The sequence below is a fragment of the Anopheles coustani genome, chromosome 3, assembly GCF_943734705.1.
Source record: "Anopheles coustani chromosome 3, idAnoCousDA_361_x.2, whole genome shotgun sequence".
Lineage (NCBI taxonomy): Eukaryota > Metazoa > Arthropoda > Insecta > Diptera > Culicidae > Anopheles > Anopheles coustani.
In genome coordinates, this window is record NC_071288.1 from 73515238 (window position 1) to 73530709 (window position 15472).

The 15472-nt window shown below is 41.1% G+C and overlaps 2 protein-coding genes across 3 annotated transcripts; both read right to left on the reverse strand.

Annotated features, from left to right (window-relative positions):
* Window positions 1–628: 628 nt before the first annotated feature.
* LOC131260178 (transcriptional activator protein Pur-alpha) lies at window positions 629–10152 on the reverse strand. 2 transcript variants are annotated; one of them, XM_058261850.1, is made up of 3 exons: window positions 10087–10152; window positions 9776–10014; window positions 629–7514 (listed from the first exon to the last, which is right to left on the reverse strand). In XM_058261850.1, the coding sequence occupies exon 3, from the start codon at window positions 6860–6862 to the stop codon at window positions 5999–6001; it is 864 nt and encodes a 287-aa protein (XP_058117833.1). In that variant the 5' UTR covers window positions 6863–7514; window positions 9776–10014; window positions 10087–10152; the 3' UTR covers window positions 629–5998. The 2 variants fall into 2 exon arrangements, with proteins under 2 accessions (XP_058117833.1, XP_058117834.1); XM_058261851.1 differs by lacking the exons at window positions 9776–10014; window positions 10087–10152 and adding an exon at window positions 8901–9072.
* A 4185-nt stretch (window positions 10153–14337) lies between these two features.
* On the reverse strand, window positions 14338–15398 carry LOC131258629 (ORM1-like protein). Its single transcript, XM_058259981.1, has 3 exons — window positions 15136–15398; window positions 14915–15066; window positions 14338–14846 (listed from the first exon to the last, which is right to left on the reverse strand). The coding sequence occupies exons 1-3, from the start codon at window positions 15304–15306 to the stop codon at window positions 14711–14713; spliced, it is 459 nt and encodes a 152-aa protein (XP_058115964.1). The 5' UTR covers window positions 15307–15398; the 3' UTR covers window positions 14338–14710.
* Window positions 15399–15472: the final 74 nt, after the last annotated feature.

A 15472-nucleotide genomic window follows, 5' to 3' on the forward strand; every position in this document is an offset into this window, starting at 1 on the left:
ACGAAAGATCGTTTTGTTTGATTTTTGTTTCTTCACTTACACCTTCCACTCCGCTTGTTACGGGCACCGAATATTTAGGGTAAACATTGCGTTGAACGTATCGTGGACTAATGCGTTGCAAAGCATTGTAAAAGAACATCGATTTCGTTAAATCGGATTTATGGATTTATGAACTTAGACTAACCATTGCTATTGCATCTACCGAGTAGATAAAAAAGTACTGTTATTCAAGCAATGAACATTTTCAACCGCCCAGCATACGTGCCTCTTATCAGGGGTTATTTGTTGTGTGTTACATCCTTTTCAGTGTCGACTGCTGCTAGTTGTTGCCTCCTTTCACCGCTTTGAGTGTTAGTTCCGTTTGTCGCTAAATCAACGGTTTTGGAAAGTGTTGGTAGTTATCGCAGTGTAAAGTGAAACATAAGAAAAGAATCGATACTTTTCGTCTAAAAATATACTTTCTTTTCAATATTTTTCTATTTGTTTCGTTAATTGTTTGTGTCTCATTATAATCATATTTGCTGTTTTGCTTTGTTCATAATTGTTTCTTTGTAATTTTGCAGTCACCTGACTAGGACGACATTTATAGTGTAATCTTGTTTTGTTCTCTCTGTTGCTACATAATTCATTTCATTCTTACTTTGCTGCTTCTTGTGTGTGTTTGTATTTGTTTTTTTTTGTCAGTTTAGTTTCATTTGTTCACTTTTATGTTTTCTTTTCTCAGCTGTGTGTCCATCTAGTACTACTATTTTAACTATTTATCTCTTTCGTTTCGCTTTCTGTATCCATTTACTCGAACGTACTAATAAGATATTTCTGGAGGCTTCTTCTATGTTATTTCAACCGATATTGGGTGGCGATTTTCCGATGATTTGCAACCGTTTTGAATCCAATACACTTTACTATACGAATAAGAAACATACAATATTCGGATATCGTGTTTGTTTGATCGACATTTTTTCCATTAAAATGAATGTTTACTTTTTGCACTAAAAACAACGCAACCAACAATCAGCAATCAAGGTATCACTTCGCAATGGTTTGAGAAATCGCACAAACACAAACAAAACAATCTTTATCCCATACCAGCTGGTAGCTGTAATATTCATTTGCTATATGTAACCATACGTGGCCGTGTATGCAATCGATACGGTGTGCTATGTAAATTGTGTTCATCTCTTTTTGTGTTCCTTTGCCAACAATCGCACTTTGCATGTCCCTTACTGAGTTTGACAATCCACTTGTGTTATTCATACATTGTCTTGTCTACTGTTGCTGGGCAAAATCATTCTACTGTATTTTTTTTTTCTTTTGTTTTCATTCTATTTTTCATCTTTTGGTTACACTTTTTTTTGTTTTGTTATTTCTCAGTATCATTCTTAGCAGACATCTTTTTTATACTACGCTTTTTTATGTTCTGCTACTTGCTACGTTGTTGATGTTCTCTTTACTTGGATCGGTTTTGCAGATCCCTTTTATCGATTCAAACTGTATTCCTTAATGTTCCGTGACATGCTTTTGGTCGTTCGTTTCTTACGTATTGAATAACCTACAGAACAGAAATTTTAAATTTTAATTTTCTTCTTTTTCTTTGCTCGATGATACTTATTTGCCACGCTCGCTTATGATGGGGTGGAACTCGTTATTTGCTGCGTTCCACGCGAAGGAGATTTGATCTCCCTCGCAGCTGCCACACGGCTTGATCACGGTTGGGTTTCGCTGTTTTCATAATTTTTCACATTCGTCTATGACCAGTTCTACTACAATATATGCTTTCCCCTTAATTAAAGCTACTATGTAGGATGCAGAGTTTCTAGGAAACTCTCTCGCTGTTGAACAACGGGACGAAGAGAACGTAAAATATTTACTTGCTTTGCAGTAGGATCTGTGTGTGTTCTTTCGTCGAGACCCAATCGCGGGCGAGTAAGGAAAGTCGGGTTTATTTTATTTGTTTTTTGAGTTGAGAGCACTCCATCCTTTTGTTTTTTTTTTTTTGGGCGCGGGGCTTACAAAAACATAGTTTGATTTATACTGTTCACCATTATTTTTCTCTACTACACACGTGAGCAGCGACCGTAGAAAACTGTTCATTTGCGATTTAAGCTTAGTTTTTATTGATGATCACATATTGAATTTGTTGACGACGAACCATCCAGTCGTGCGAAAGAACTGCAATGCGGCTCCCTGGCAAAGCGACATTTTCAAGGGGTTTACTACAGTCCATAGTTTGCACCGGGAATTTTGAACAAACACATGGACACATGTTGAAGGAAAGAAAATCAAGAGTTATCCTTCTGTGATAGACCGTTTTCTTTGAACCTTCTTTCGATATTGAAAGCTTGTCTGCATTTACTCATCTACACCTTTCTGTTCCTTTCCGTTATCTTCTGTTAGATGCAACAAATTAGACGTACGCAATGTGGCCTGACTCTTACTCGCATAATCCAGGGTTTCCGGGTGGTCTCTTAAAAATCGCACTGTGCGATAGGGTAGTGTCGTATAAATTCGAAAACATTGCTATTTTCTCATGTCGTTCTCACTGTTTTCCGTTTGGAGCCGTAGGATGGCAAATTGAGTGAACTTTTTGCTTTCCACAAAACGAAGTTTTTTCATCATTTGACTTTCGCACAGGATATCTCGAGTTCCTGCAAGCACGTCGGAGTCTTCTTGCGTGTCGGTTTTATTTGTGTGTATCCAACTGCTCTAGGTTTTCAAACCCAAGTTGACGGTTTCGGGTTCACTTTTGTTTATTGAATTTCTTCTTATATTAATATATATAGTTTTACCTATGGTAGTATCTCTTAATATTATTTTCATTACTTCTTTTTTTGTTTTGTTTTTTTTTTCCTTCGCATTCTTTGCATCGCACTTTGCTGCTTATGTACGGCTTTATCGTTTACTTGTTTCTCTTGGTAGCATCTGCATTCTAGCATTCCAGAAAATGATCCATCTTCCTCCGGGTCTACCTTCCTTCATCCTGGCGCCCACTCGCTACGCACGCTTTATATTCAAACTTTGTTTTATTATTTGTTTTTTTTTAATAATTTTTATTCACTATGATAGACTTGAAAATAAACAACAGAATTTAAAATTTTCAGAATATTTCATAATAGATAGTTTGATAGTAGTCGTCTAACTTTTTTGTTTCGTTTCTAGTTTCTTTTACACTCGTTTGTGGCTGCCGGAACATTTACGTTATTGCGATTTATTTTGTCTGCTATCTCTTCCGTTTCTGCTGGTTGTTTTCTCCCATTACTTCCGTTCGTTTGCTACAACGTACTTATATTCATGCACTATGTTAAATCCCGGTACATGGAACACGTTTGCGACTTCATGGATGAGATGGGTAAAAAAATAAAATTTAACGAAACAAGCAAGCACAAACATACCGCAGTTTAAGCTTTTTCAAACTCTTTTCCAAGCGACCAGATACGCGACTGGAGGATATCATTCCACATAGATCTCAAAAACCAACTTGCGAAAACAATACCACCATGCAACACACGCTTGCCTCTCCTATATTAACAATAGTTTGTACTAATTTTCATGATCCGCATATGCAAGTAGACATCTTATAACTTTTCTTTTCGAATTGTACACGAAAATTGTGTCAACGTTCTGTACTTCTCCAAGTAAGGTTTTGGTTGAGATACTGCTGGAGCTTTTGCATATCTTGTTAAAACGCTTGCGCAAAATATAATAAGACGATGTTATAGGAGTTTTTGTGGTAACAACAGCTTACAGACTTTCCGATAAAGACCTATATCTTCGTTAAATTGTAATAAACTAATGAACAATGAACAACAAAAAAATATATAAATGACTGTTGAAAAACTCACCCACTTTGGCAAATAAACGAATAAAGGTAACATAAAGTCAAACACTAGCACTGATTCGTCTAAAATAACCAGATTCAAAATAAAACACACACCATTTTTAATTGCCTCTATCCATCCATCTTTTCGCTTTTTACTTTTGTATCAGGCTCTATAATATTGTGGCATTCTTTTCCTTTTTACTTCTGTCGGTAATTCTATGTTGTTCACTTCGGTTTAGAAGTACAACGTTCACTTTTCTGTTTAGCTGCTGTCGTGTTTTTTGTATGGATGTATTCTGCGTGCATTTGTTTTTGTTTATTCGTATTTGCTCTTTCGGGTTTTAACATTTAACAGTAATATATATTGACTTCGTTAGAATAATCCTCCTCTATTTTTTCGTTCTATACAAACCACCATTCAATTGCTTTGCTTCAACTAGTGGACGAGGCGCTTGGATCCCCTTTTTGTATGGATTAAACATACGAGAAGATGTGATTATTTCAAACGAATAGGATGGATTCTTTTAGTTGCGTTGAACTGAACAATTGATTGTTATTAGATAAACACTGGAAAATATGGTTAATTTTTTGTTTCATAAAACTGTTTAAATAAGAGCTGCTAGTCCTTTTCCTTTGATTTAAAAATTTCTTACATTTTAATGCTTTTGGATAACGCACACTCACTATGCGTAAAAAAGGTGCAACAATCTGATTCGGTTGATGGTTAATTAGAACATATATTATTATTATACAATATATTTTTTTAAATGATTAAAATAATTGCAAATAATGTGTTTCCTTATTTATAATTGTTATAATTGCTGCGCAAACTAAATAAAATTGTTGGAAGCTTGTGAGTTTCTTTCCTTGTGATGCCATCGATGATATTAGTTTTTTGTGTCCTTTAATTCGCTTCCCCAGATTTGATGATTGAATTATTTTTTTCTCTGCATAAAATAGTCCTTCTCAGTGTTTACGTTTTTTTTCTTTCTGGTACTATATGCAACTTTTACATTTGCGTAGCTCCTCCAGGATTTTTATTTTATCAAATGAATCAGTTTGTCTGTACTAGTTTATTTCTTTTAGCTATATTTTTTATGTAAACCTGTTGTAACTCTTGCTATGCATTTTTAAAACGGTTTCATCCCATCTTGCTCTATATGATTCAAAATTATTATTTTATACAGCGAACAAGCCCGCCTAGCGCAATTATCGCCCCGTTTCTGGTCTGAGTCGTATGCTGATCTGTTTCGCGTCTAAACTGTCCCGGATGTCCAACACGACTGAGTTTCAACAAGCATTTGAAGAACAGGTAAGTTATGCTTGAAAGTGAATCAAACGCATATGCCCGTTTTCCAAACAGCATAAAGGGATTTCTTCTAGTTTTCCCCCAGCTGGTTCCCCTATTTTTTTCCTACAAAACAAAAATAACACGGAAAATAAGTAAACAATACGGAAACAACTAAACAAAGTAGTAACAGAGACACACAAATTAAACAACCTTATTAGAAAAGCCTATGAACAAGACAACGAAATTAACTTGGGAACGAAAAAAAAAAATTACATTGTGGTTTTATTCTCCACTTGCCACTGAGTTGCATTTCTATCGCCCGATGCTCTCCACTCGTATCTATTGTGTAACTCGCTTCCTTTTTGTTAATCCTGGCTGTTTTAATTTCATCTTGCTATCGGTTATATGCCTGTGCTAGAGGCTCGTGCTGCCATTTACTTCCTTTTCTGCCTGCTTCAACATTTTCCAAAACCCCCCCCACCACCATTTGCTCGGGTAAAACTTCATATTTTCAACGAACCAATTCATTTGCCTACAAGAATGTCACTGGATTTGTCGATTTGATCGTGCTGTCCTTTTCAATGTTGTTGTTATTATTTTCATTTTTTATTAATTTCTGCAAGGTTGCATCATGCATTTTTCATTTCATTTCTTGTCTTCGACTTTCGATTCATCTGGCATGGTATGCTTCCAGTTCCTCTTCTATTTGTTATCTTTATTATAATCATTATTATTATTTTATCCATTATTAATTATATTACCCACATTTTTGCTTTTTATCCTCCATCTTCTAATTGTGGTGTACTAAGTTTGTTGTTTGTTGGGTTTTGTTTTGTGTGTGTGTGTGTGTGTGTGTGGCTTTGCGGTTGTTTGTAGTTTAATTCGAAATTTTACATATTATTTGATGTTTGCTTCTGTAAATTATTATCGGCAGTGATTGAAGATGTTGTTGACTCGGACGTTTTCTTCATTTTGTCACAGTAATCGGTGAGGATGTCGCGGAACCGTGACCAGCACTTTTCCGGCACCGTGATCGCCGTGCGGAAGTTACTCTTCACCTCCGACACCCGCATGTAAATACCCCGGCTGTTCTGGCCGATGTCGAAGTAGAAGTTCTTGTTGTCGACCCGCATGTGGCGCCCCTCCGGCAGCTCACCCTTGTAGCCACCGTCGTTCGTCCCGAACTCCTCGAGCAGATCCGTCAGCGCGTCGCGGAACTCGATCATCCCCTGCGCCGGGATGGCGATCTGCGAACGTGGTCCACCACGCGTGATCGTCTGGGAGACGCGCAGAAACCGGCCCCGCACGTTCTCCTTCAGGTCAAGGTAGTACCGTCGGTTGTCTTTGATCATCATCTCCGACTTCAGCTTGCCATCCTCGGGCACATTGTCCGGATTAGGCGGGCCGAGCGATGCGTAGTAGTCGCTGAAGGTCGACAGGTGGTCACGGAATTCGGCCGCGGTCGAAAGCGCCAGGAAAATTTGACTGCGCCGCCCATCCGCCCCGATTTCCGCTACCTTGATGAAGCGCCCACGGCGATTCTGCTTTACGTCCAGGTAGAATCGCTTCGACTGGATCTGCAGCATCTTCGTCGCGAGCTCCTGCTCCGTCTGGTTGCTTTGCTGGCCGGAATCGAAATCCCCACCGCCACCACCGAGCCCACCGCCGCCCCCGCCGAGCCCACCTCCGCCGTCCATCTTTTGTGAATAGTCCTTCTGGGCGCCTCCGTCGTGTCCACTACCAGTGTCGGACATTTCCGAGGTGCCACCGAACCAACCGAGAGTCAGATTAAAGTTTATTTTCTAAGCCGCTTTGAACCGGGGAGACAGAAAAGGGGTGACAGGGGGTTAAGGGCCCCTGTACGCTAGTAGTAGCCCTTATTTGGTACTACTACCGCTACGACCGCGACCACTCTCACGTCGCTTACCGCTGGCAGCCACCTACCGCAGGGTTGAATGCTGCCAACGACAGTATGTTAGGAGTTTCTCTGTCGTTGTATTGTCTACCTCTTCTATTTCGCGACCCCCGTTCTGAGGTGCGCAATGTTGTTCTTTTGCAATTTTCTGTCCCTACACTGTGAACCGTTTAATCGGCGTGAAAATTATCACTTCAACCTCGTCTTCAATCGTGCAGCTCCTCCTCCTCATTCACCGACCACCACCGACGCAGACCGCTTCCACCACAATTACAGCATCCAAAATATCGCTCCCCTTCACGGGCCACAGTCGGGCCTTTCTCTGTTACCCGTCGTCTCCTGCAGCATACGATCCAACCACGGGGACGCTATTGGTCATCTATCGGACTCGCAATCATTGGTCGATCGTCCACCTTTCTGTAACATCCACGGTTCAGATTAGGGCTCGTGCGTCGTGCGGGTTAACCGGTAACATGCGACAAATCCGTAATCTGTTTACGATCGTGATTGAACCGTATATAGTTCCCGGTGATGCCACACCGAATTCGGGCAACATGTTCGTGGATGAAGTGTGGTTCATTGCACAGCGGAATCCGTCAGCATTCGCACGGGAAGATTAAACGATTTTCCATTATCAATTGTTTGCATCCAACGATCCATTTTTCGCGTCCAGCAGCCCATCATGCAGCACCGTGATATTCGTCCAAACAATCATCGGAGGAGGCATTACATGAAAAATAAAGAAAAGAAAATAGCAACATCAGCAACCAACCAAAATCCGTTCAGTGTTCGCAGTGCTCCGGACGTTTTTCGAAGGAACCAAACTCGTTCCATCCAATGCCACCTCGTTTTGGCACCAGGGGTTAAATGTGACAGTAATTAAGCATTACTGAACTTCGAACTGTCCGACACATTCACGAGGGTGGCACGAAGTGGAATGGTGCCCTGCGCGCACAGAGATTGCCGTTGCGTTGCTACTTCATCTATACATGGCAATGAATAGAAACCGCGCTCTTCTAGGGCAACTCCCGATCGCTCTTTACAGTCCGCGACTTTTTTCTATTCAATCCTCAAAGTTGATTCTCGCGATAGAAAACCCACACGTAGACATCGCCAGCCGCGTTCCTACAGCGGGTCGTACACACGGCACCTTCTTTTTTCACCTGGGCTAACCGACCAACAACAACAACCACCATGCAAGTGGGCCCTCTTTTCCAACGGAATGGTTTTACTTTCCTTTCGGTGCTTATGCTAGGCGCGTATTGCAAACAAACGTATCCTGAGCACAATAAATTGGCTTTGTTCTTACTTCTTGCGATATTATCCGATATAACATCGATTGCAATGCAAATAAACGCCTTTCGTTTTTGTCTTTCATTACCCACTGCTGATGATGTGTCTTTTCTCTCTGCTGGGCCGGGTGACACTTCATGTTCACGAGCATAGGGCTATTTGTTATGCGCTAGTTTTAGCCATTAGATGGCATTAGATCGATCCACTTGTCATGCGAGACAGTCATTGTTAACCATCCACGACATTTTATCTACAAGTACTGCACAACACTAGAACAATTACACAGACGAATTTGGTCTAGTGGAGACGAGCCCTTATACCCAACGGGATCATTGAGGTCGTTGAAAGATGCTTCACTTCCAATACCGCAATCATGTTTCTATGCACAATTTCCTGCCGAAAATGGTGTTTGCACCTTTGCTGTCTAGGGGTGAACCACTTTTTTGCACTATTTCAAAACCGATTTGATTATTACCCAGTTGAACAGCACTCGCCGGTCGTTAGTTAAACGCTGTAAATCACTGAAGCGGCGCTAGAGAATTCCGATTCCGCTTACTGAACGTAACCGTAGCAAATAAACCCACCGTTTCGGAAAACAGCCCGTGGCGTTCAGCACGGCGCCACACGCATACACCTTCAGCCTGCTTGCTTTGCTGCTGCTTGACACAAATTTGCTGATGCTGCTTTCGTAACGACTGCTGACTGTGTCGAAGTCCTGTCTAAACTTTACACTTTCCACGGCAGCAGAACGGATGCCTTTGCTTGGTTTAGCATTGCATTACACCACACAGCCTGCTGTGCGCATAGCGACAGTCACCTTCGTGACCGAATGTAGACTTAAGGGGGTTGTACATCCGTGCAAACATCTGTGCTGGTCCACAACTAGATGACAGGCAGCTTCACTTGACAGACGCTTACATACTTTTTCGTAAAATTTTCGAAGGCAAATGCACAGCTGAATTAAAAGGGACAAATATTGCTTGCTAAAACAGTTGTTATAAAGCTACAAGCATACCTCAATATTGATTAAAATTTTGGGTAATGTTTAAGTACAGTTTCCAATTATTCTGTATAAAATACTAATTGTATTCTAACGTTTCACCACACAGTCTGTAAACTAATTTCAAAATTTATGTTGGACAAACTAAATGTTTCCAATTACGAAAGGACCTTTGCTACGCACACATTAACACTTTCAGCACGCATCGGAGCGAACGCACATTACGATACACTGAACGAGACTGCAATTCTTGCCGCCTGTTTCGTTCCCTTCGTTCTTGCTTTGTTTCTCGCTCTTTCGCTCCCTCGATTCTTCTCGCATTCATTTTCTCTTTCCATCGCATCAGTCACTACACCATTTTCACTTTTAGCCACCATCGAAAACGTACCCAAAGGGTGTTACACTTTTCTTCCAAACTTTTCCCATCCTCAAAAGTTGCACTACCCCATCCAAACGTACCGTTTGTGGTGATCAGCTGAATCTGCTGCTGCCGCCGCTGCTGCTGCTGTTGCTACTTCGATTTTCCCGGTCTTACACTTCCCCCACCTGTATCGACGGCTATCCAATCGCCTCACTCTGTTTCGACTCGCCTCTCCCTTCTTTCTCGCCCTTCGACGAGACGAACTTCTCTACACCAGCCTACGACAACGCCACGATCCACCGAGCTGAAGCACAGCTAGATCAGCAATGTCGTTTTCCTACGGACAGAAGCGTACACAGAATGTTAATATAAACCACGCAAAACCAACCTTTTCTGGGGGCGAACCAACTTTTCCTTCCGTTCGACACAAATTTGCATTACGTCCGCTCTGACCGATAGCTACTCCGACTGACAGGCAGTCTGAAGAAAAGTCACTACTGTCAAACGGCAAAAGAGCGAGATCTTTTGCGGGCGAGAGAATTTTATCTGGCGCTCTCCTGATTGATCCTGTTCAATTTCTCAGTTAGTTTCTTTGTTACACGTTTAAGGATCAAGCTCTCATATACGTGTGTTTATGTGTAGGACACTGGACATTTCCTCGCTCTTTCGCCCTGCCGTGCGCCGTGGAGTGAAGCAATCAGATGTCGCATCATATGTGCTACAGCATATGCGCCGCATGCCGTTTTCCCCGTTGTACACTCCAACATGATATCATATGGCTTGAATGTGGTAGTACGTGAAGGAACGCGTGGTGCAGGTTCGTTTCGCTTAAAACCTAAAATAGCAAACTCTCGCGATGTTCAAACAAACGCTCTCGTCATCATTGTCCCCCATGGGGTGGGCTAGCAAGAGAGTCCAACTATTCTCCATTGCTCCCCTACAAGGACGAGTTCGTTGTACTACTATTTTTCAAATAATTATTGACCATATGATATCAACTCATACTTCGTTGGGGCTCTGATGTGGGAAAAATCGAATAAATTTAGAGTGACTTCTATCAAGAGCTACCAGGTGTCTCCATCGACCTAACGGAGCCTCGCTAGGTCACTTCATTTGATAATTATTAAGGGTAACAGGAGATTGGTACATGATCAATTAGAGGTTAACGTTCGGAAAAAGTTAACCAGGGCCGCCGGATGGCTTTGGTGACTTTATGGAGAGAAAAAACATAATTGTATGTAACTTTGTTACAATTTAAAAACTGTGCCTTAAAATTATGCCTTCCAACCGTTTTAACAGCATCAGTTTGTGCGGCAGTTTATGACTTTGCACATAGAAAATCATTATTATTCTCGTTGCTTTACACATTTCGATCGATGAAACATATTTTTGGACACTAACTACACATTTTCAAGACTCCGGAGAGCATAATCCAGGGTTTGTATGTTTCGACATTGGATGAATTTCAACAAACTATTCTGCATTTATAAAAATTATTTAATCGACTAATTTCACTATAATTAGTTTAGCCCTTCACCTTACCAACGGCGATAGTACACGATAATTTAGCATTTAGTCAGAACAAAACAAAAACCAGGCCACCATCCTCTCGGTACTCTTCACGATGGATTGGCACACAGCACAATGTAGCACTATATAACTTCACATATGTTTTCATTTCCATCTAACACGGTTGACATAAAAAAAAACGGCGTCGCACTACATGTCCACTAACATAGAGAGCCTCATGCAGGATCTACTAAAAACTGACAGCATTTTGCGAGTGCAACACACAGCACGCAGGAATTTATGTTGCGAGTAACAAAGACAACTGGATGCAAGAGCACGAGAGCAAAATGTCTGTTCAAGTTCTCTGGAGCGAGCAAAGAAAAGTGCCAACGAGAGCAAAGTGTGAGGAAAACTGAAAAAAATAAGGAAAAATTCATTATCGACGGAAAACGGGAAAAAGAAAGAAACTTTTTTCGAGGGACACAATTTCATAACCCTACATGCACGGGAACTGGATTTTCTTCAACTAATCGAATACACAATGCCGAAATACGGTTCAATAAAAACCATTTACCACCAGAGCTGCAAGGATAAGCCTTTCGTAGAAGCGCACACAGCAGATGTCTCGATGCCAGAATACCCTTTGAACTCCTCCTTCGATCAGTTCGACACCGAACTTTTCCTTCGCTGCTAGCCAGATGCCAGAAGAAACAGCGCTTTTATTGGCGACCGTAAGGCTTGCTCCACTAAACACCAATGCACATGCAGCTGCTTGCAGAGTGTGTTTGGACCCACATCGTTGCCCGCACGGATAACCAAGCAGCGCCTCCACCCTTGGGGTCAAGGTGGAAGGCTTTTCACTCTATCGTGTAGCGATGCTGGTCGCTTTACGAGCGCATCGAATCGATCCCACTGGTTCCCCGTTTTCCGAGCCACTTTTTCCACTGCATGCACACGCAGGATACCAGCACCAAACGGCCTAGCACTCTGGGGCACTGCCTTCTTGGTAACGCAAGAAACCGTCGAAACCGTACACTCGCTATACCGACTCACAGCATACTGTGGTCGATGAGAAAATTCCACTTTTCTGCTGCTGCATGCTGCTAGAAAACGATTCCGTTGTCTCCAAGAAATCCTGCATGCTCATTCTCTGGTTCTCCGCAAATTCTCCGTTGGTGAGACCGACGGATTGTAGCGCCATTTGAAATCACTGTTGCATCGGAACGGAAGCAAACGTGCACTGCGGATAGGCTCGTGTAGTCAGGCCTTTTCCAGTTGTTGGCGGAAATGGACTTTTACATTTGACTTTTTTACAAATTAATCCGATGCATAACTCAATCAACTTGTATCAGTTGGTTTAAGCATAACTTAAAACCTTGACTTAAAAAACATTATCGTCCAATGGCTTTATTTTGGGGCTTTCAACATACACAATGGACTTTTACACAACTTTGAACGTAAAAGTAACAAATGTGTACAATGTGTGGACCATTTGGCTACCATTTAAAGAAATTTATAAAATAAAAATGTTTTTAGTTCCAAATTCCCTATTATAAGGTGGAAAGAGTATCGATTAGAGAAGAAAATAACTTAAAAATTGGGAATAGTGCCTGATCACTCCATTTAAATTTCAAAACAATTCATGGAAGAGTGGTAAATATAATCGAAAGATAGGTAGTGTTGTTATGCAAATAGAGAAGATAGAACAACGTATATGCTATAGCTACATTGTTTGTAGTATTGAAAAACGTATCCCCAATGTAGCAATGTACATCAGCAAATAGAAACGATGAATTTCCAGGATACTTGCTTTCGACACCTCACTGAACGACGCCAAGGGGCAACCACACTTTTTTTAATCCTTGTTGGTACGCCAACCTCATGCCTGTGTCGTACTCTGCTTCTTTTCGGGATGCCGCCTCGCTCGCGTCTGTCTGGCTGACGACAGACTAACAGATAAACGTCCTTCTCCACACTAACCTGGTTTTTTTCTCGCCCACCGCACAAACCCACCAACTTGCAGGTCGAATTCAACGACCTGCTTAGTAAAACGCATGTCGATCCTTCCTACCTCAACAAACCTCTCTCCTCCAGCGTCTCTCTGCCCGCGTACCCTTATCCGCACACATACAACCATATTTCCTAGTGGTGGTATGCTCGTTGTGGAAATCTTTTGGCCATTTCTTCCAGTCCTTCTGTGCGTTCGAGATGGTCCAGTCTAATCGACGCATGGTGTAGTTATTGAGGAGTGGGTGGAGGACTGCGGCTGTGTGCGTGCGCATACCACCCATAATGTTACTGCCCTTTCCCACGGGGCCGTTGATACCGGGGTCAACGAACCTCCGTGGCGACGTTTTTCCGTTCAATGTCATTACAAAAATGTGTGGAAAAGTTACGGAGATTTCCATCCGGCAAGCCTTTCCCAAGGAGGGCGGTTCTTAGACGCAAACTGTTCAAAAAGTTTCCAGAGGTGGTTTGACATAGTTTTCAAAAAACTTTATTAAGCTGAAGTTTGAGAACTGAACTGACATGATCATTTTTTGCATTCAAATTTGCCCATATGTAACCTTTGTAATGCCATGCTGCGAGTATTTTGAGAGAGAAAATGCTCTGGGCGTACTGGAAAGTAGTTAGAGAAGAGTGTACCAAGCAGAGAGAAAAGCGGGTTGATTATTATGGCAGCAAAATAAAGTATCCGTATGAGCGAGAATATTATTTTCGATTTTGAACGTCATGGAAACAGGAACTTTTATTAGCTGGATATTTTACTACAACAATCCGATAAGTTAGGCGATAACTACCTTCAACAAAATCCAGTAATTTTCTCAAAAAACTTAAGCATCATTGCATGTTTAACTTATAGAATCAGAACATACCAACTCTATTTGAAATTTATACTAGAAACTAATTAGCATTGAATAATCTAATTTATATAATTCTACTTTCTAAATGGAATGGATGGAAGAACTTAAGCACAAATAAACTATTTTAAACTAAAAAAAAATTCTATCATTTCAAAGAAAGTTTTTCCAACATTATGCCGTTAAAAACAAATCATGCTATTTTCAAAGCAAAGCAATTTATAACATATTTTTCGTGTGAAACATGGGATGAAATTTGGCCTGTGTCGAAACCCAAACTATGATTTTAGAGGAAACACTCGAATAAAGATCCGAGAAAATATTATGGTCGTCACGTTTATTACAGTACACAATACACTCATAAAATTCGTACAGTTAAATATAAACACTCATGCTATCACTTAATCTAACGAGCCATGCCCGTTTATTCTAAGATATTCAAATCCATTTCACGTGATTACCACTTTTGCAGTGCTATTCATTAAATACAAAATAGTTATGCCATACACTTTACAATGGACAAAGATCAAAAACGAGAATAACCAGTTGTTTTAAGTCTGAAGGTTACATTCAAGCATGAGTTCAATTCTCCACCTATTTCTTATTTGAGTTTTCTTCTAGAAAGAGTTTTCATTCTTATCATCTCGTAGGTGTGAAGTCATTTCAATATTTGTTGATGCCGAACAATCGTACGCCATGAAATTGCGGTAGTTTCGGAACAAGCACCGTAACCAGTGAGATAAAGTTGACTATGAAATGATCCACATCGTTGCGTGTGTAGAGGCACGTCAGAAGAAAGCTACAACAGAAGGAGTTGAGCGTTAGTAAACTTAAAATACGGTGCAATTTTCCATCGACTATACGAACAGCACAATGGGTGCGGCGGTAAGGAACTTTTTGGTCGTCGTAAATTGTTCTCCGTAGTCGATTTGCTCCCAATGGGTGTACTTCCGGTTTTCGCCGCACTCGATGCTCATCCACGGTGCCCCTTTGATGGAATGTAAAAAGTACAAGTGTGCCTAAAATTAAAACGTAATCGTTAGTTCATCGTACTTGGAACCTTACAATCTGCCGTTTCTATCACTCACCAAATTGTGCGAGACATTCGTAATCGTCCAGGCGTAAGGAATCTGCAGGAACGGTATCGCCAACAGGATAATGTGAAAACTAACCATACCCAGCACGTACGCTAGCCACAAACCCCGCGAATCGAGCCAGGAAGCGTTCGGATTTGGATCACCGTGTCCGCCGGCTAGCATTTTGTGGTGAATGTTTATGAAACGCACAGTTTTTTCAATGAAAAAGCAGAGAGCTGCACGACTTAAAGACCTTCTGAGTGATAAGAAATAAAAACATGTCAATAACAACTGGTGCGCAACAGCAAATCGTCTTGTTTGTTTACGTTTTCAGGACCACAACAAAATC